The sequence below is a fragment of the Zootoca vivipara genome, chromosome 1 (genome assembly GCF_965207765.1).
Source record: "Zootoca vivipara chromosome 1, rZooViv2.hap1.1, whole genome shotgun sequence".
NCBI lineage: Eukaryota > Metazoa > Chordata > Lepidosauria > Squamata > Lacertidae > Zootoca > Zootoca vivipara.
Window position 1 is genome coordinate 45,665,267 of NC_142582.1, and position 22,763 is coordinate 45,688,029.

Here is a 22,763-nt window from a genome sequence, read left to right on the forward strand (position 1 = left end):
GGGTGCCTTGCACAGTCCTAGTAAATACAATGGATAAGTCGAAAGACAAGGAAGAAAAGTCCAGGCAATTGCCCCATTAACAATATTGCATGCTGTTGATAGAACAAGCAAGGATTCAAAGAAGTATGACACTGGCTCTAGGAACTCAAGGGGGTAGATTTGATATACTGAAACATCAGGCTCTAGTGTCATGCCACAATAGTTATTAAGCACCTCTTAGTTTCAAGAACAGTTTAGGCTACAGCATGGGGATCAGGTATTCTGTTAGTGTAAGTCAAAGTAGTAATTTGGATCAAGTTGAGTGGCACCGCCTACCAATGAGTCAAACTACCTCTCATTTGTAGCGTTCTCCTTGAGTATCGCTTGCTAGGCCTTCTTTCAAAAGATGCCGATCTTCTGGCTTTGTTGGTCTTTGTTGTCTGGTACTCTGTTTTCCCACTAGATTGAAGTGGAAAGAACAAGAGAAAACATTTATATTCAAAAAGTTGATATAAGTGACAGCACCCAATTATCCTTGCTCTTCTAAACACTTAGTTCTCATGTGCTTTTGTTTTATTTAAAGCCAGTCATATACGTACTATTAGATCCTATAATAATACTAAACAGACATGATCATTACCAGATGATATAGTATAAAACAGAGACAATGAAAAATGGAATGAAACAAGAAACATGAATAGGATGAAAACTATAGTCCACATGTACACTCAGTTCATAATTACTGGAACTGTATATATTTTGTGCCAAAAATATCAGTTTTACCACAAAAATCTACATTTGTAGAAGCTAAACTTTCCCCCCACTTCTATTAAATCATCTCTACACTTTGTGTGAGAGTCAGCAGAAAGATGTGGCGGAGAAAACTCAAGGATTCACTAGAACTTACTAGAGCAGTTTTGTAGAATGGGAGTGCTCTTTGACGCAGCCCTTTTGAACAGTTTCAACTGGTGAGCCAGCTATAATTACTGGAGAAGGGAAATGGCCACAGTTCCACATCCACTGGTTACAACCATCTTAGATCACTGTGTAATGTGTTCCACACCGTGCTTCCTTTGAAAAGCATTTGGGAACTTAATTGGTTCAAAATGCAGCAGCTGGACTGCTGACAGGAGCCCATCATCAGATCTGAAGACACCAATATTACACTGACTCCCCTGACTACCAATCTGTTCATGGCCTCACAGTTTAAGATTTTTTTAATGCCTTATCTCCTAAATGGGGGAGGGAAAGTAGGGAAGGATCTTCCAATTAATAAGCACATGCAAAAACAGTTCAGGCTTCTTTCTCTAATCATGAGATATAGAAATTCAGTCTTTTCTGGATTTGGCTAAGGTAAAAGTTTGGCTTTGGTATTCCGCAGAACACAGCAGCAGAAAGGCTTAACCCACGGCAGATTTTCCATGCCTACAGACTATTTTGACTGAGCTAAGTGCCTCTTTCAATCCTTTTCCTTTATGCCAATAAGAATCTGGAGTAGTGACCACTACAAACAAAACCATGGACCAGCTTTCTTTCCTGTGCCTTATCTGAGGAAAAGTCAGGGAAGAAGGTATTGAACAAAAGAGACTGCTGACCTGTATCTGAACCTTGACCCCAGCCGAATGAAGCTTGACCGACTGGAACCTTTTTGGACGGGTCCACGGAGGCGGAAGAAGGCATGATGCTCGACTGCACATTTCCACAAATGTTTGCAGGCCTTTGGGTGATCCAGCCTAAAGACAAAAGTGTGTTCCTGCTCCTTGCCCTTAGAGGGGGAAAAGGACCACCACAGGAGCGTTTAGAAAACTACTATGAATGCTACCTTCAGATTATCGCAGCTACAGTCACAAATTGCAGACATTCATAGAACCCATAACTCAAAAGGTAAGTTCAACCAACAATGTTATAAAATACTGAAGAGAACAATGTGCTCTCAGTATTTAATAGCATTATTGATATAACAGGTTCTTCCTGTTTCCTTGACACAGAATAAGCAAGAGAGATAAAATATAAATAGCAGAGGATCAGTTTATATTTTTTGTTATTACGACAGAAAAAAGCAGTACAATTATAAAACATGCTATACAGCGCTAGTCACTTAAAGGGAAAACTTCACTACTTCTTTAAAAATGTCAAGCGACATGTGCCAAGCCACATGTGACTCTGCTGAGTGATATATTGCCATCTTGACATAGGAGCTGCTATACTTTGTGCTGACTGTGGATTGGGAGTGGGGAGGAGAATAATGGTTTTCAACAACTTGAATAGCCTGACAAGAAGAACGAACAGAAAGGAAAAGATTGCACTTCTATTTTCCAAGGGGTTTGGTCAAGCTAGTTGCCATTTATTTATTAAAACCATTTTTTACTTCTTTTTAAAGAAGACTTGGAGCACCAGTGTTTACAAGCTGCCTTCCCCTAGGTTGGTTTTCTAGTCTCTTCACTACTACTACTACTACTACTACTACTAATAATAAAAATAATTTATTATTTATACCCTGCCCATCTGGCTGTGTTTCCCCACCAAATCAATCAATCAACACACACTAATTAGGCGCTTAAAATCCAACATATTTTTACTTGGAAGTAATACAAAGTCAGCCAAATTTCTCCATAATTAAATATAAACACAGAACGGTAGAGCTGCTTCTGAAGCAATATGCCTTATCAAATGCAAAGAGGAAGAAACCTCACATTACTATTGGTAGAAACTTAAAGATCACTTTTGAAAACCAGTGTATTATTAGTGATTATAATACTGAACCCTAGTCTGGGAGAAGTAGCCAGGTTAAAATCCTCATTCAGCCATGATTCTCTCACTGAGTAATTGATCTTAGGCTAGTAACTTTCAGCCTAAACTATCTCATGGGGCTGTCATGAGGATAAAGTTGGAGGGGGTGGCAAATGAACAAACAAGTGCTGGCCTGAGTAACTTGGTGGAATAATAGAATAGAAGTACTGTATACTAATACTGTATGTGGAGGAGATCAAGAAACATTGTGTTACTTCAAGAATATGAACAATGCCTGTTGGTGTTAAAATGGTATTATGTTTCAACAATTAGGTAAATGTTTCAACTATCTGTAATAATTACTCACTATTCATTCTTGGGTAGAAAAATAAATTTTAAGGACATATCTTCAGAATATGACAGGTCACTATTCACTTTCACACAATAATTTTCACTAAGTGCCAATTACAATCAATAGGAAAAATGTTTACGTTATCATCCACAACCATCCTTAATTTATTTTGGCTACGATACTTATGCTTAAGCTAACTCACAACAATAGAAGCAAGATGAACAAAGACTTCCTTCTACCTGTTCATCATCTTCAACCACCACTAGTGTTAATTTATTCTTTCTGAAGTCCAACCTAGTGATCTTTGGCCTGCAATGGGAAAAAGTTAAAATATAAAAGATGTATGTACTTTACAGAAATTGCACCACAATTCATACAGCACCTAGTAAAAGCATATTTTACATAAACCTATGTAACGCCAAAAACACCTGCTATTATCTTGTGCTATAAATTAATATTTAAAAATTACAAGTTTAACCATGGGGTGCTTTAACACAAATGTCAATGTTAAATTAGTTTTTTAAAAGGGAAATTCTAATTGAATTTTCTGATTTTGAATGTTTATGCTTGTTTCATGTAGACCAGTTTCTTAGGTCCTTCCAGTGAATGAGAAGTATACACTCATCCTACTGAATAAATGTCCCATACCCAGATATATGTGCACCCTCAGGAAAACCACTTTTTTTTACATACAAACAAACAGCCTAACACAGTCATTAATTTCTCAAAAGCCCAAAGTAATAGCTGTTACAGCCATTTTCAAGAATCATTCCACCCATTCACAATACACCTAGAGCTCTGTTATGGCAAATCACAGAGAATGCCAACATAGAACCGTGCTTGCATACAAGACTTACAAATTCTAACCTAGGGCTAGGCTGCAGACTCTAAAATAATTTATTTTATAAATTATTCTGTTTACCAGAAGAACAATCCAATCTTAGTTTCTCCTTCAAACACAAGAACTCCTGTGGGTGTTAGTCCGAGGCTATAATCATTTCCATCTCTTGCCTAAGAGGGATACAAATTAGATTAGAATATTCCTACAGATGTGACTTTATGCTGGTACAAGTTACTTCATACTTTCATTTGCTGTTAAGATACTGCAGCAAAATTAAAGGCCTGCAGGGAAGCAAAATTAAATAACATCACAGATGTTATTAACAAGCTTCTCACCAAGCATTTATTCTATTATTATTTTTTGTTTTATTAAATATTTTATCTCTGGATATTATTTTCACTGCTTATAAGGACACTGTCTGCTACTCTGAGGATTCGATCAAGCCAAGTTGACAGATATGAAATCTAGAAACAGACATAGTTACATAGAACATTTCACTTATATTAATCTACAATGAAAGCTACATTTATGCTTTATCATTTGTGGATTCTTGAGAATTACTTAACATCAGGCCTGGTCCTAAGTCAAACAATATTAAATCTGTTTATTTTCAGCACTCATCTCTCAAGACTTCCACGATTTATATTTATTCCGAATATGTTTAACATTACGATTCAGAATTTCAGTGCAATTCATTTCTTAGCTACAAAATACACTGGGATAATAACTTCACCATGTCTGGTCTAGAGATCCATTGCTGGACTTTGACATGGGAGACCAGGGTTCAAGTCCCCACCCAGCCATGAAGCCCACCTGTGGTGAGCTCACAAATGTGGTTGTTGTTATAGCAGCTGGGTATATAAGCAGTAGCTTCAGATCATAGCCATTTCTGGCAGATGCTCAGCAACATATGTATTAACTAAATTGTCCTCAGTAACCTGTATAGGTAAGCAGACTAGGCTATTATAAGAAGCAGATCCCACTCAGTGGCGTACCAAGCCCAGGCGGTACACGGTGCAGTGCCTGTGCGGCACCCCGTACGGACTGCGCATGTGTGGCATCCCATGTGTGCGCACTCTGTACGGGGTGCCGCACATGCGCAGTCCGTATGGGGTACCACTGGTGCGTGGCGACATTACGAGCTGCCACTGGCACACAGCAGCCATATAGGCTGCCGCACGAGCAGCACCCCGTAGCCTTACGGACCGCCACGCGGGATGCCGCACATGCGCAGTCCGTACGGGGTGCCACTGGCGCACAGTGGCCTTATGGGCTGCTGCTGGCGCATGATGGCCATATAGGCTGCTGCGCGAGCAGCACCCGGAAGCCTTACGGGCTGCCATGCACCAGCGGCAGTCCGTAAGGCCGCCGCACGCCAGCCCACACGGACTGCTGCTAGCGTGCGGCGGCCTTACGGGCTGCCGCTCGCACACAGCGGATGTATAGCCTGCTGCGCTAGTGGCACCGGGGGCGGACCGCTCCCATTGCCCCCACCCCGCTATGCCCCTGATCCCACTCATTGCTACAAGGACTGCAAGTTTAGGTATTTTTATGTTTACAAAAGTACTAAAAGTAACATTCCCAAAAGCACATCCTACAACCATAAACTTACCTTGACTATATGCATGTCTACTCCATACATTTCCAGCCATTTTGCTTTGTTCAAATAATTTGTTTCTGCTTGAGCTGGTGTTTGCCCCCTGAAATGATTTATATAACACAAAAATCACATGAAGTTAAAAATAACATGCCTTGATAAAAAAGTGAGGTTTCAGAAATAATACAAAAAAGGGGAACTTGATATATGTAGAGCAAGCCAAATAGTGCTGATCTCCACTCAATTTTAATAATGGCCAACTTGAGTTTTGTTTTGAAATCAAGGGGCTAAGAAAATACTGAATTGTTAAATTAAGCTGTGGAAGCTTACAGAGCTGTATTAATAACATCAAGAGGTGCTAAGGCTGTAGAATGCATAAAATGCATACCCTAATGTCCAGATGATACTACCTGGTTTTAGATGTGTCTTGTAGCTTGCTGTGATTGCTCAGAAAATGAAGGCAGCTTTTAGATTACAGTATGTTCTAGTTTGTCTCAACAGAAATACAACACCACACTCAGAAAGGTATTCATAGGAGTCCCCTTTCACTCAGCAAAAGAAAGCAATGCATACAATGGTATGCATTGGATGAATGTGGAAATTTACCATTTGAGATTTTTTTTACCTGTATTCCTTCCACTTCTCAAAAATGGCGAGTTCCATGTCTTCAGTTTGCTCAGGCACAAACCTGAACTCTGAAACTATATCAGGGATGTGTTCAGCAGGGTCATAGTCACCAAGTTCAGCTGGAAAGAGAAGAACACTTCAAGAAAATTCTAGCAAAAGCAAATTTGGCAATGGCAAAATCCAAAGTGTCTACAATGACATTTATTTCATTGACACACTGAACATTTATGCAAAGATAATAAAAACTCCATTTAAATATTTACAATTTTATAGGAAATCAGTATTTTAATCTTAGTATGTTAAAACTGAATCTTAAATCAGCTTTGGAAGAACTACAGACACAAACAAAAACTTATATGGAAGAGTATTTTCATTTACTACTGGAACTGTATGGAGGGGGACTAGCATTGTTATTCAACTTCTTTCATTCCTCTTTTTTTTAAAAAAGATACTCAGACTTGCAGATGCTTGGTGAGATCACTTTCTTTTTTTAACCATCACAAACACGAAACTTTCAATGCATTCTTTTAAAATGTAAAAAGAAGCAGCTGGAAATGTAAGAAGCAGCACTGAATAATATAACATGTTTGTCAAATTTTGTGCTATGTAAATATTTTAATAGATTTCTTGGGTCTTGAACAATACTGAGCTTATTGAATAAATATTTTAAGCTACATTTTCATGAAGCTTAAAACTTAACTTGAAGTTAAGGAAGTTTCTAAATCCATAATTTACTTGATGCTTGCTTGCTTCCAAAGCTAAGTTAACCTCCAGCTAATTTAAATAGGATCTACTCAGCAGTCTACTGGGCACTGTCATCAAAGCCTGGAATCAGACATTTACTGTCATGCACATTTATAAACAGAATCTATGTCAAAATGGGATCAAGGCATGAACTCTTTAAGCCTTTGCTGCAGCCCTCTTCATAGAGTTGGATCTCTGCATCCCACCACTACAGAAACATGAATACCAACACTTCATTGTGTTGTATAATGTACCTCTTCTATCATAATCCACTAGGCCTTCATTTTCCATGGTTGTCAGTAGCTGCATTTTACATTCTTGCATCTTACCTTTAATTAGACCTGCTGCACTAAAGGAAAGTCAAACAACTTAACTCCTACCTCTATATTTTGCGTTCCTCGCTGCCTCATACATTAAAAAAATGATCAATATCATTCATTCATATATATATATATATATATATATATATATATATATATATATATCCTTTTGTATCATAGCTATGGGGTCATGTGGTCAGCATGACTAAACCGCTTCTGGTGCAACAGGACACCCTGATGTTTATCTTCCTATCGCAACAGTACCTATTTATCTCACTGGTATGCTTTAGAACTGCTAGGTTAGTAGAAGCTAGGACACAGCAACAGCAGCTCACCACCATTGCGTGGATTCAAACTGCTGACCTTCTGATCAGCAAGCCCAAGAGGCTCAGTGGTTTAGACCACAGCACCACCCACTCCTTTTGTGTGGGGAAGTACCTTTTTTGCAACATACTGTTTTATAATACTATCTAAGATTCTAAGTCCCACAGGAAATATAGATAACTTTAAAAACTACATTTGATACATGATTAACAGCCACTGAACACTGCTTAGGAACTTATGAGTATCTACTTCCAATGCAGTTATCTACTATCAAAACTATGAGAATCACAGAAAATTCCTTCTGCTCTGCAGTAACGATCTTGCAGTAATGATTCTAGACACACTTACTTGAGGTTTCATTGAATGAATGTAGTTGAACTTATTTCTATATAAAAAGGTATTAAAGTCTTAGAATAGGCACAGGCTGTGCAACTACAACTCATTGTAATGCAATTACTCTTAAAAGTGAAATTAGGATTTTGTTGACATAAAGGCGCACACACACACACACACACACAGAGAGAGAGAGAGAGAGAGAGAGAGAGAGAGAGAGAGAGAGAGAGAGAGAGAGAGAGAGAGAATCATGCAAGGTAATCAAGAAAACAGTTAATTTCTGTTGCAAACTAATAAACACTTCCAAGCTGACAGCTCTTTCAGTAAGTACAAATGTAAAGAGGTCAAAGTGCAGAATTCTGAGCTTGCTTTGCCAAAATAACCAACAAATCTCAATATGAGGCTCAGTGTTTTTCTGAACGGAACCAAAGCTCTGAGGCATCTATGGATAAATAATTATTTCACTTAAGTTAATTCTTCTCACGCCTGCCCTTTTTCCTACACAAGGCCTGTAAGGTAGTCCACACCCCAGGATTCCACTCATACTTCCCGCTCATGCTAGATTGTACAGTAGCAAGAAAAAGCCAAGATCTTAATGATAAGCCTCACATGACTGAGCCCTATCAGCTGTTATAATCCTCTGGCTACGAAATATATCCGTAAAGCGAAAAAGCCCAGAAATAGCTCAAGTACAGTAATTTATCTGAATCCCTGGCAATTAATGTGACCAGCAGTTTACATAAGGTTTGCTATCTGTATAGGAAAACTTGTCTTATTTGAATCAGTCCTGCACCTCAAGCAGTACACCCACACAAAGGCAGTTCCCTTAAGGCAGCTCACCTTGTAACATGTAAGCTGACAACTGCACAGCTGTTTCAAATGGACATTCCAACCTGCAATGAGGGGAAAAAAGAATGTCAAGCAAATCTTAACGGCAATATGAGGAAATGATTATGGGTCAAGGATCTGGAAGGGGCGGATGTCGTGAACCATTTCAGTGAACTTGACATGTTACTCAGAAATAAACTTAAAGCACATATTCCTATAGCACTTGGATTTTCAGAAATGTACAGTTTACATTAAAGGAGCAAATAAGCTTGCCTAAGTCAGCCTAGATCCTACAAATATATGGACTGGGGAATCATTAATATATTCTTCAATTATGCCACACCAAATCTGTCCCAAAAAGTCTGCTTTTGAATTAAAGGAACCATTAATAATTGACATCACACAGGTTATGCACCACATACAGCAGCACATCCCCATTCTCAACATACCACCTCCCTCCTCTCTTGTACATCCTTGCAGAAACCTGACCATAGTCTTTAGGCCAGTGGTTCTCCGGGCCATACCCTTTGAGAACCACTGCTTTAGAAGGTAAAAAATTATGAAGATTTCTAAGATGCAACCGTGGAATTTTAAATACTAAATCTGAGCAAAGAATGGCTAATCATAACTATATTAATGTTCACTGCTACAAACATGGTAAGTAGTTACTAATACTTTCAGCACCTTTGAGATGCACATCTTCTATATTTGTACCCTAAATTGCCTGCACATATTTGATAAGAGACAAGCCCTCTTCATTTAGCGTAATTATCAACAGTACTTACTTGCCACTCAAAATGTCCTGTTTTAGCTGAAGAACAAATAAATACCTATTTCAGGAGGAAAGAGCAAGAAACATCCATCGGTTTGTGAACAATTCCAGCACTGGAGAAGAGCAGCAAATATCAGCAGCTAGACTTAATTATGAGATAATGCACTGTGCTCTCTCTCACTTCACGGATGGAAACATGGAGCAGTATATTTCATTACAAGAGAATGAAATTCTAATTAAAGAATATCCAATTTGAAGTTTCTGTTTTCTCTGATTTCCTAGTGTGCAGTACTGAAAGGGGATGGATGGATTTCCCAAATATATCTAAATATATTTCTATCAAAGTTTCAGTGTTTCCTCAAAACTGCACTTCATTAATGATTTCGTAAAGACTATCAGGACCAAATTTACAGCAAAGGCCGGAGCAAAAGGACTGGATACAACGATTACTCACAGAAGAAAGGAAAACGCCCAGCACCAAAGAACTACCAGTTCCCTGAAGTGTTGGCAACTCCTATTCACTGTACTGTGGGAATGGAACATCTTGAAACTGTGACAATTTATGTGAGATTCTGCCCAAATGCCTTCTCTGCAATTTTGTCATTCAGGGACATTACAGTAGTGAGATACAACCAGGTGGATTGGAATTTTGATTCATATATGAACGGAGGGGGGGGGGAGAGAGACCACCAACAATCATATTCAGATTAGTATGACAAATACAGCACAAAAAGCAAATGAACTGCAAACAAGCAAGCAATCCTTGTTTTGCACAGGACCCTATGTTCTCAACCCTTGCACGCGTTGGAGGGGCCCACGTAAAATGTTCCGCCCCTCCCCTCCCCACCCTTTTAGTGATGTTTTAGGGTCGCTTCCAGGTTTGGTGCAGTGCATGCGTGTGTGATTGACGCTCATAAATTGGTCGTTGCCTGTACTGGATTTGAGATCTCCAGTTTGTATCACTGCATACAACGTACCTGGTGAGCTCTTCGCGTAGGTTGTTTGGCTCGGAAGAGTAAAACTTTACACGAAGATGCAGACAGTATGGTGGACCAACTACAAAATGGAATATATTAGGTTACTGACAGCAAGGATATTATTTTGTAAATATATTTACTAATCAAATATATTCAAAGGGGGTGGGAATCCCTTCTGTAATACTGAACACAAGAGCAAAAAAGAGAATGCTAAACAAACAGTAGTAGTTTTATACAGTATACCAGAAGCCAACTCAAGTCTCGTTACCTTAAGTTGATTTGTCTTGCCAAGAAGAACAGACAAATCTAGGTTAATCCCAATATTACAAGGCTCTATTCCATGAACTGAGAAACCCATCAATCTCAGCTTTGTACCCCAATCAAATCCTTATAAACTCTGCCCAGGCAGTCTTACGTTTTGGGGAGTACCTCCTGTTGTTAGTTTGTGTCATAGGAAGATAGCTAGCTAAACATTTTATTGCGGCAGACTCCACACCTCATTTCCTTCCAATGAGAGAAATTCTAAAACAGGAATATGATGTTACTCATGCACCTCCTCAACACCCACTGATTCAGGTCACCTGTAATACCAGATCTTCAAAGTTTCTTCCCCCTTTTGATTTACATTACTAGAACAGTTCCTTTTAAAAAAAGTCAATGTATTATCAGTCACAGAAAAAATACAAATACACATCACAATAGGTCAGCAAAGCAAAGATTACTAAAATATAGTCCACCAACAGTTTAGTAATACTCATATGGCAGAAAGTGCAAAAAGAAATGTGCCACAGAATCTTTAAACAATTGGAGCACCTTTTTTCTTTTCTTTTTTTCCCCTGCACTGAATTAGCTTTCAATACGTCATGTAGTAAATATAATGTGAGTCAAACTTCCGTTGTAATGCCAGAAACTTGGCATTACAACATTGATCTCTGAACAGTTTCATACTGCCACAGTATATTTTGGGGAAACATAGTCTTTGTCAATACTCAAGTAAATCAAATTTTTAAAAACACAAACTTCACTTACTTTTAACTTGTTTTTTAATACTCTTTGTGTTGTCCAACCAGTGCTGAAAGAAAAATTAATAGATTATAAACTTTATGGTTTCAACACAAAAATAGAGTATGCAAATTAGAAACTCATAGAACAGAACCAGCCAAAATAGTTCTAGGCAGCATAAAGCATTTTAAGAGCAACACATTCAGTGTGCCTGACCTACAGTTAATTGACTGTAACAGCTTGCTAGAGTACGTTTCAAGAGGCAAGTTAATAATTTCTCGAGCACTGAAATCATGATCTGCAATTTGCAGCACAAATGTATCTTTGTATGTCACAGGGCCAGAAAGCTGCTGGGATTGTCAGAATTCTAACATATGTTTCAATGCGTTTCAGGCTGCCATCTTACCAAAGAGATATGATAAGGATTATATCTCCCATCTAAAAAAGAAAAAGGCATGCCAATGTAACTTTTCACTTAAAAGTGCATCCTTTCTATTCAAGCACACAAACTTTCTCACAGTTACGCTTAAAAACTAGTATTGTGGAATGCATTGTCTCTTTCAAGTGCTGACACAAGCATTAGCATGAATTGTTTATACAAGTTCCTCTCAGAGAGCTCAGCAGCTGGAATGAAGCAAGCAGTACAAGATAAAAACTTGCAGATCACATTAAGTTCAGAACATAAGGATCTAGCAGCTAAGTTCACAAACTATGTGAACTATGGGGGTCGGGTATTTCCTTAAATCTGCCAGATATTTTCCCTAGGTGATCCTTATATGTAATGATGCCATTCTAAGTATAATACTGTAGAGTTACCACCTGTTGCCTCAGGCTTCCCTTTAAATACCACTGCTATCATTCAGAATACATTACGTGGCTCCCCACCCCATGCTGTAGTCAAAAGTGTGCCGACAGGCATCTTATAATGGAGATGGTTGTCAGACTTGATGCTAGCGCAACTTGACACCACCTAATCCTCACTCCCCCAGACTGAGATTGACCCAAAATGGCACATGCAGCCCTGTGATACATATGGGCTCACCTCTAAACACAGGATGTTCACAATGACAGCAGCTATAGCAACTCTAATCCCACCTGCAGCAAATGTTGTTGTTGTTGTTGTTGATGATGATGATAATATACCAAAGCCCCAGGATTGCAATTTAAAATACATTACAAACAGTATGAAACAACATACACACCCATCTTACACCATCAAATACTAAGTATTTGGGGAACTTGACAAAACTCATCTAAACCAACAAAGACCACATGATTCAACTGTTCCTGAACTATACCAACGGAGTAGCAGTAGTGGAATCATAATTAAATGGCAGCCTGGAAGCCCTATGCATCTACAAAATGAGGTGTTGGGAAGAAGGAGTTCTAGCCTTGCTTTCTCCCTGATAAGCTCACTTTGTCTGATTCGGAAGCGCTGAGACATGTCACCTTCCCACCTTCTGTCTAGTGGTTCAGAACACATGATTTTGCAATTTGGGAAGGTCAGGCTATGGTTTGTCACCAGATACAAGCTGAAAGGCAGCGGAGGTTTAGGACCAGAGATTTCCTTCTCTTAGATGGGCCACCCTTCCAGGTCGATGAGTTGTTGTTCTTGTTGTTGTTAGATAATTCCATAATTACCACCATTATATTTGTAAGCTTGTTTACATAATAATTTGTGTGTTGTTGTTGTTGTTTAGTCATTTAGTCGTGTCCAACTCTTCGTGACCCCATGGACCATAGCACGCCAGGCACTCCTGTCTTGCACTGCCTCCCACAGTTTGGTCAAACTCATGTTCGTAGCTTCGAGAACACTGTACAACCATCTCGTCCTCTGTCGTCCCCTTCTCCTAGTGCCCTCAATCTTTCCCAACATCAGGGTCTTTTCCAAGGATTCTTCTCTTCTCATGAGGTGGCCAAAGTATTGGAGCCTCAGCTTCACGATCTGTCCTTCCAGTGAGCACTCAGGACTGATTTCCTTAAGAATGGATAGGTTTGATCTTCTTGCAGTCCATGGGACTCTCAAGAGTCTCCTCCAGCACCATAATTCAAAAGCATCAATTCTTCGGCGTGTTAACTAATATTATTTGAACTCCAATTTGTGGTTTAACTGGATTGATCTTCCCTACAAAAAACAACCACCAAGAAGCATGCCAAATAGTTAACATGTTTGCCTTTTTAGAACTGTGTTTTAAAGTATTGGCCAACACAAGAGTTTTGCAACTTCAAGAATATAGCTGTAACTTAAATAACTGCATTCTCTTAAAGTGTGGATCAATTTTGCCCATCTGCAGCAACATACATAAACAGCTAATGTTTCATGGGCATTATCATACTGTTTATTTATCCCTGTGGGGAAAACGTTTTTTTCTGTGACCAGCTTAATGTGACCAACATTGCATGTGACAAGTCTCTCTCTCTCTCTCTCTCTCTCTCTCTCTCTCTCTCTCTCTCTCTCTCTCTCTCTCTCTCACACACACACACACACACACACACACACACACACACACACACAACCTATAAAACAAGACCTCACTAATATGTATTCCTAACATACCATTTCTTCTCAGGTATCAAAAAAAAAAGCAAAACTACCAATAAAATAATGGGTTGTTAAATGAATTAACAATTTTTAGCTAAAGATTAGTAAAAATAAATAAGAGAATTTCTGAATCATTCTGCATGCCCTACTTCTGGATGTTTCACTCATGTGTAGAACTGTTGCCAGATAATAAAACTTTGGAAAACTATCTTTAAAAAGATACATAACATGCTAACTAAAGATAAAAGATAGGGCCTGTAGGTTGATATTTTCATGGAACTGTCCTACTGCTTTGGAACAAAGTAAGATTATTTCATTCAATGCAATCAATTATAGGAAGTTATACCATAAACAGCGGGACATGCGTGGCGCTGTGGGTTAAACCACAGAGCCTAGGGCTTGCCGATCAGAAGGTCGGCTGTTCAAATCCCTGTGACGAGGTGAGCTCCCGTTGCTTGGTCCCTGCTCCTGCCAACCTAGCCGTTCGAAAGCATGTCAAAGTGCAAGTAGATAAATAGGTACCGCTACAGCGGGAAGGTAAACGGCGTTTCCGTGCGCTGCTCTGGTTCGCCAGAAGCGGCTTAGTCATGCTGGCCACATGACCCGGACGCCGGCTCCCTCAGCCAATAATGCGAGATGAGCGTTGCGACCCCAGAGTTGGTCACAACTGGACCTAATGGTCAGGGGTCCCTTTACCTTTATACCATAAAAACGCCTTCTTTGGATAGTTTTCTATCGGTTGTCTGCACCCATCCAACATAAGTTTCCTTTTGTAAGAAAACAAATCCACCCAAGTAGAGTATTACAAGTGCTACGGTGCCGTATACACAAACAACAGGGACAGGGAGGGAGGGAGGGAGGGAGGGAGGGAAGGGAAGGGAAGGGAAGGGAAGGGAAGGGAAGGAAAATAAAGGAAAGGGGGGGGGAGGAAAAGAAAGAAAAGAAATACGTTCCCAGACTGTAGGGCAAAGTATAATTTGCTTCATCTCCAATCTGTTTTCTTTCACCTCCTCCACATTCCACAGAAAGGCAGTTAACAGACCAGAGACAGGCACCGACACCACTTAGTTCAACTCAGTTCCTAACACCAGCGCCATCTCCAAGAGTTCAGCTTGACTGGCACACAGAAGAGGGGGAGGGAACTACTTTTACAGAACAAAGCCTGGGAGACACTGAGACCTGATCTCATGTTGCAGTTGCACTTGGTAACTATACTTTACTCCACGTTAACTGCAACACAATGCATGGAATATATTACTTTTCCTACCGCAGCTGTCAAATTCAGCAGGGTCAGGCATGAACTCTAATCCTGCAGAAATACACACCTCATGAAAAAAGGCAAGGTTACGGAAAGAGTAATGGGTCAAAAGATTAAGCCAGAGGATACTCCCAACTGAAAATTTTACGATCTGAGAAAGTGTCCTGCAACTTTTTTGGCCTGAGCCAAGCTACTCACAGATCTCCCTACTATTGGGCTGCTAGCCATCCCTGCAAGCCATGAACCTCCTGCTGCAATTCAAAATGAATACATGCAAAAGCCTTTTTCCTCCTGGGATTATTTTGGGCAGTAGGTTTAAGGTTGAATACATAGCACTAAGGTGAATTATTTGCATTGGTGTTGTTTAGGGTCCCTTCTAACTCAATGTTAACCAAAAATACAATGGGAGGGGGAAGCAACAGAGACAATGGAACATAAAGGTCTCTTGAATTGTAAAGGCAACTCCCAAATTATACTCACAGAATTAACCTGTACTACATCAACATCATTCAAGATTCAACTATTTGTATAAAAGGAAGATCTCATTAAAATAAAAAAGACATGGTCTTTAACAGCATTTTTATATACCTGGCAAACATTAGCACTGCATCACAATAAACAGAAAGCTGAAGCAATTGCATTAGACCATGCAATGCACTCTTCCAAGTGCACAATGACTTCAGTTGAATGCAAACAAATATAAATTGCCTAAAGCAAGTAAATCATACAGTATCAAGTGAGGCTCATAGAACCCTGGGCTATAAGAACAAGTCACAAGAAAATATTATTTAGGTCAGAAGAGTTTTTCATTACACTGGCATGTGAGGTGGTGGAAATGCAATGAAGAACAACCAAAATAACCTCAGTTGTAAAATTCTATGTAATATATACAGACACACTTAATTAACCAAGATCATGACTAAATTGTGTGTGCTTAGTGCATATGCCTTTTGACTGAATCATGAATTTAATACTGGGTAGAAACAGTACAGCAACACACCCTAGAAAAACAGAAGTCTTGTGCCTGACCAAAACACCAAAAATAAAAATAAAAAATTCTAACAATCTTGGCAGATGGGGCTATTAGAGCCCTGCATTCTCAGAACACACAGAACTGCAACTGCACGGAAGTCATATCTGCTGTTCATTTGGAATGACAGTTTTTTCTCAGCTGACCTTAAAACAGAGGTGGGGATCCTTTTCTGCCTGGTGGACCAGATCCTTATCTCCCCACCCCTGGAAGGCCAAATCATAGTGGTGGTAGGTGACACTGAGCTTTGAAGGCAACACCAAAATTAAATCCAACCCCCCAATCAACTTACTTCTCCCCCATCAGAGTGATGTCAGTTGACCTGCAGATAAGTGTGGTTTTAAAAGCATGGCCTGGAGGGGCAGAGTTTCCCCACCCCTGCCTTAAAGTTTCTATGATGCTGCATTAAGATTTTATGGGTCAGGTCTGGGGCACTGAGAGGTCATACACACACCTCCACAGAAAGCCCAAGGGGATTTTACCCCCTCTGACCCTCCTGTCTAATGGTTCTGTCCAAAGCGGTCAGGACCTTTAAACTATGATCCAATAAATATGTGTGTAACATGAATTACATGCAACAAAGACTCCAAGGCACCAAAAAAAAAATACAGTGGTGCATCGACTTTACGAATTTAATCCGTTCCGAAGGCACCTTCTTAAATCGAAAAATTCGTAAGTCGAAAAACGCCATTGGAAACGCGATTTCCCATAGGAATGCATTGAAAACGGAAAAATTCGTAAGTCGAAAAATCCCTATCTAAAACCGCCACGGGTTTTTTCGGATGTTGAGACATTCGTAAGCGTGCGGCCATTACCCCCATTCGTAAGTCGAAAAATTCGGTTGTCGAGTCGTTCGTAAGTCGAGGTACCACTGTAATACTTTTCATACTATGAAAGAAACAGAAGTCATGAACTTCTATTATTTTATTCATATTTTTTATCTAACGAAACCAGGACAGAAGACATGAAAAAGGAGAACTGATTTTATACTGAAGTTCAGGACAATTTCTTAAACTCATCTATAAATTTTGTTGTACCAAGAACAATTTAACACTTGCACAAATTTTGTGTTTGGTCTAGTATAATTTAATTAACTTTACTACAGTAAGGGGGGGGGGGAACTATTCCACTCACTGCTACTTGTGCGGAATCCATGAATCGTAATCCAAAATAGTCATTTTCAATGAGGTCCAGATGGTACATGATCTGCTCAAACAGCTGCTGTCCTTTGGCTTTTTTCTGAAATTACAAGAGGAACTTGTGTTAGTAAGAGGCTGATTAGTTGCTGATTAACCTTATTTTTGAGGGCAATTCTGCATGCACTCAGAAATTCCAGTAAAAACAAAATGCAGCGCCACTATCTAGACACCAATTCTAGAGAGCAGTTGCTTTTATTACTTCTAACAGCAAACCTGATAGCCTTTGACTATCATTTTGGTAACAAAACAGAAGGCACTGGTTTCTGCACATTCACTTTATACTCTCTCACACATATACACAAAAATAGCATGAAGAAGACTGAGCATGTTTCTTGCCCTCCAGGAAGCACAAGATTTATTTGATTAATTTCTATGCCATCCTTCATGTGTAGACCCCAGTGCACAGATACTGTATATTAAAACCACAAAAATTGCTATAACTACATCAAATCACAATTAAAATTAAATCATATCAGTGGAGGGGGGGAGTGCTTCTTCCAATTCTGATTAATAACCCCCTGCCCAGTTCAGCAGAAAAAATTAACAGCTTAAAACTATCCAGGGATGGAATTAAGGTTCAGACACGTGTACCATGAATATGTGGGTCCTATAAACTCAATTTCCCCACCCCCACTCTCCCCAAAAGTATAGTAGAGCGGAAAGCATCTCCTTCCCAGCACTGTGACAGTCAGGTTCAGGACTACATGAGCATCTTTCTTCTCCCCTAAACTCAATCTCAGCAATCACTATCTCTAGACTGCTGACCTTAACGAATCAGAAGTTACTGATCTAGCCCTGAAACTCAGCACCCTTATGGAACTGCATTATAACTGTTATTTCCCAATTGTTTTACCTCATCTATAATCTCCCACTGCCCTAACTTCTTTTAATATCCATTACTGAATCCAAAGTTACTGAAAAAATAAACACATTAAACATATAAGAACTCATTAGACCAATATGCAACCTGTAATTCTGGAGGTCCAGAGGCCCTTTCTTCAGCCTATGAACTTCACAGAATTGTAGATTTCATTTCTGGCCTCTACAGTCACAAATAATGTGAATACATAGGCAAAAACAGAACAGAACAGAACAGAATGATTTGCAGTGACAAATTGTTTAACATAACCTCACAAACACTCAATAACTTCATTTAGAATCACTTCATTTGAAACGGAATTGAAGAGGAAATCTGAAAATGTTACAAAAAATATTTATGTTTCTCAGTGCTCTGACAATGTTCTTAGTGTCTCAATCCTTGAGATGCTAAGTTTGACAGAAAACTTTACATTGCATTCATGAAAGCCCACAATAGTCAAATAGCTTGTTTCAGGAAGGCTAAGAACCCTATTCCAAAAGTACAGGTTTCAGGAATTTGGCCAAGTGATCTCTACCAATAAGGTGCAAATAATGTTTTCATTCCACCTTTCCTCAAAGTTAGATGCAAATTAAAAACCAGAGAAGTACACCTTTCACGTAGAATCATAAAGCAACTTGCAAGTTGCTGAGTAAAAGTATTTACATAAGCATCACTCACTCATTAGTGGAGAACAGTTTCTGTTGCAAGAAACTTGAGGATTTTTTTTTAAGATTCAGAAAAGAAACTACTAAAACTTTAAGCATCAAGAACCCATGTTCACACACATCATAACTACAGGGAGATTCTTGGCTCGTCAGTTTACCAAACACTGAAAGCTCACAACTATAGCAAGCTTCTCCATGACCCGACACATTTCATGAAGATAAATAATAACCAGGACCATTAACTGCACAATGACCCACAGCAGAATCTTAACCTGTCTATGATTAGTATTGTCTGAAATTAGGAGTAGTCATTTGGAAATTGGGGTGAGGTGTGATCAGTATGCTGATGATACCCAGCTCTATTTTCTGTAACATGTGAATCAGGCCAAACAAGGTCTGGGCCAGAGCCTGGATGGAGGAGGACTGGAGGAGGGTCATCATTTTAACTCTACATCCTGGCAAGATGGAGGCAGTGTGGATTAGTGGTTCCCAAGCCAAGTTATTTGGTGAATTAGTTCGTAGTCTGGTGGTGCTCCTGGATCTAGACCTCACTAGATGCAGGTGACATCAGTGGCTAGGAGGGCCTTTTGCGTGTTTCAGCTGGTAATATAGCTGTGGCTACTTTTGGACCAAGATAGCCTGCCCACTCTCATTCATGTCTGGGTATACTCCAGATTGGATTACTTCTATGTGGTGCTGCCCTTGAAGTTGACTAGGAAGTTGCAGCTAGTGCAAAATGTGGTGGCTTGACTGCTACTTGGGGAAGAATATCTCCATCATACTCAGTTGTAGGAAGAATTGCACTAGCTGCCAATTAACTATTGGGCTAGTTTCAAGGTGCTGGTACTGATGCAGAAAACCCTATATAGCTGGGGACCAGGGTATCAAAAATATAATCTCTTTCCCTTATATATCCAACCAACCATTGTGCTCCGCAGGACAGGGCCTCCTGCAGGTACCGTCTTATCAGGCCATATCAGGCACAACCTCTACTGCCTGCCTGGTGTTTGTTAAAATCTTCCACTTTCAACAAGCCCTCTGAGAGAAGAGTTTTATGTTAGTCAGTATCTGTATTGGATTTGAAATTGTTTTTATAGATGCATTTTAAAATTTGTTTTATTGCATTGTGAAATTGCTCTGAGATGCTTCAAAATGTCTAGCTGCATGCAGAAAAAAAGGTACTGATGTTAACAAGTTATAGGAAAGAAAGAATGTCCCTAAGCATCCATCCACAATGCAGCCACCAGAATTTTCCACCCAGGGTCGCCTTAATCTCCGGTCTGCTCTTTCCCATGCTCAGCCACCCAGAGGTTAAACAGCAAAAACAAAAAAACAAAAACAAAAAAAGCCCACAAAAATATTGCAAAGTGAAATATGTTTGTGGCCAGAAAGTTTAAAGTAATTGGCATGGAGAACAGGGCTGCATTTACTGAAAAAAAGAAAAGAATAATTCACAATCTCTGCATTCACCACAGTAAGATTTTACGCAAGTAATCTTTTGTGTGCATTGTGCCTCAACTTTTTAAATACAGCAATCGAGTTTTGCAATATAACCCCACCCCACAAGCCTTTGTCTGTCAAAATGGTAACTATACATTCCACAATGTGAGGCAAAACAACACGCATAATTCTCTTGAACAGCAGGATTGTCCCATACTGAGCTATCAATCAGTCAGAGGCAACAATATATTTTAGCCGACTAAGAATCAGTGATGTGGGATTCACTCCCCCCCCCCCCCACCAATAAAAACTGAATTGGAAATTTTTATGATGCCCTAGAAAATGGGCAACTCTATTTTATGTGTATTTAGTAAACAAAGCTAAAAATGTTGAAACAGCCTAGCTTGCTTAATATTTTGTATGGAACTGACATTTAATTGTTACCAGTGAAATAATAATAAACAGAACAATTTCAATGGAACAGCAAAGCAGTGGAAAAATTGCCACACCACATCATTGCTAACAACTCCTGAGGTTTCTGAAAAAGGCAGGTAGACACAACTGATACAAAGCAGCCCTCTTGGGTTGCTCTATAGCAGGCATGTCCAACAGGTCGATCGCGATCAATAGGCTCACATTAGTAATGACTCCGCCTCCTGCCCCTGGTGCTAGCTGTTTGCTTAGCCGCCGCCACCACAGTGAATGTAAAAGGATGCTGAAAGTGGAAGCAATGCTGTCTGTAGCACTGCGTGAAAATGCAAGTGCTTCATTTTCTAGTGATGGAACCCCCTCCCACCAAAAAAGCTCAACAACTTTGGATTGTCCCCCCCAAAAAGCTCAACAACTTTGGCTTCTCACCCCCCAAAAAGCTTAACAACTATTGGCAATGACAATGGGTAGATCACTGCCAGCTTTTTTGTACTGGGAGTAGATTGCATTCTCTTGGGAGTTGGACATGCCTGCTCTATAGCTTACAACACAGGCAAATGGTAATGCACAATCTATACACTTTTCTTCAAAGAGAGAGAGAGAGAGAGAAATAATTGCACTTATATAATTGTAACAGTATATACATTTTATGTAGTTAATGTGCAACACACTAGCAGGTTGAAATTCACACATTTCAATTTGTGCTCAATTTCTCTTTTAATCCAAAACCTGGACATTCCACTCTATGAACTTTGATATCCAGCCTAACTGAAATTAACAAGGAAAATATGGCATAGCTCCATTCAAGGGACACAGTTATTTTCACAATTTCACTGTTTACTATGTACAAAGGACACCAATATAAAAGCACTTTGACAAATGTAAGAGATTGAAGTACAGGGACCAGCCTTTAAATTTCTGGTTTTTATTGTTTTAATGTTTTCCATGTTCTACACTGGAAACCTTTGAGTTGAATGATATATCCATGTGTACGATCCAGATAGATAGATAGATAGATATCCTTGTCTATTTTTATTGGTTCCTTGGTCTAATTTTGTAAACTGCTGTGATGTGAACCATGAAGTCATACCAACATTGTACTGGTATATGGAAAAGGGGAGGATAAGTTTATAGTTACATAACCCTATATTTGTCATTCTTGGCAGCAAGATTTGGAACTGGAACATCTGGCAGGAAGCTGAGCTGACCTAGCAATATTACACTGGAGAAGCATAGTATTTGCTCTAGGAAATATTTGCTTAAGCCAACACATAAGAGAGTGGGCTGCCCACTTAACCGAGGCAGCTTTCTGATCACTCTTCACTAGTGAATATTACTGATCAAGCTACACACACCAGCTTAATATAATTTTTACCCAACACACAGGATAAAAAATATGGAGATTCCTTCCATTCCTAATCTCCTAAAGTTCAGCAAAGCACAAAAGAGTTTACTCATTATCTAACCTAGGTTTTTCATCATGCAAAGTAATCATAGCATGTAGCATGTTATGAAGCTATGAACAGGTTAAAGCCCTTGGTGTTTATGTCTAATGGTAACTTGTTTGTTTTTATAGATTGATCACACCTGGTTGACATGACATTTTTGCTACATTCCCTTTGTAAGAACAGAAGAACATACCTACTGGATCAGACCAAAGGCCTATCTAGCCCAGTATTCTGTTGTAACAGATGCCTATGGGAAGCCCCAACATGGGGCATAAGCACAATATAACTATATCTATGTGCTGAAATACATGCAATAAGAATATAAAGGGGGAGGGAGAAAATATGTCTTTTATATTATGTATATATTGTTCTTTTCTCAGTTAAATGAGTTACATTTAAGGAGCTTGGATCTCTAGGAACACCTGAAATTGTCACTATTAATGAATTTCAAGTAATAAATGATATTT

At 39.3% G+C, this 22,763-nt stretch overlaps 1 protein-coding gene across 3 annotated transcripts in view; it reads right to left on the bottom strand.

Annotated features, from left to right (window-relative positions):
• Positions 1-22,763, bottom strand: part of EPB41L5 (erythrocyte membrane protein band 4.1 like 5) — a 58,220-nt gene that overhangs the window by 29,703 nt on the left and 5,754 nt on the right. For all 3 annotated transcript variants that reach the window (XM_088652512.1, XM_088652494.1, XM_088652501.1), the window contains exons 3-13: positions 17,391-17,495; positions 11,454-11,496; positions 10,425-10,503; positions 9,461-9,505; positions 8,688-8,740; positions 6,125-6,245; positions 5,515-5,602; positions 3,984-4,072; positions 3,301-3,370; positions 1,575-1,744; positions 332-438 (exon numbers count right to left, since the gene is read on the bottom strand). In XM_088652512.1, the coding sequence (XP_088508638.1) occupies positions 332-438; positions 1,575-1,744; positions 3,301-3,370; positions 3,984-4,072; positions 5,515-5,602; positions 6,125-6,245; positions 8,688-8,740; positions 9,461-9,505; positions 10,425-10,503; positions 11,454-11,496; positions 17,391-17,495 (970 nt within the window). The remainder of the gene's footprint in view (positions 1-331; positions 439-1,574; positions 1,745-3,300; positions 3,371-3,983; positions 4,073-5,514; positions 5,603-6,124; positions 6,246-8,687; positions 8,741-9,460; positions 9,506-10,424; positions 10,504-11,453; positions 11,497-17,390; positions 17,496-22,763) is intronic.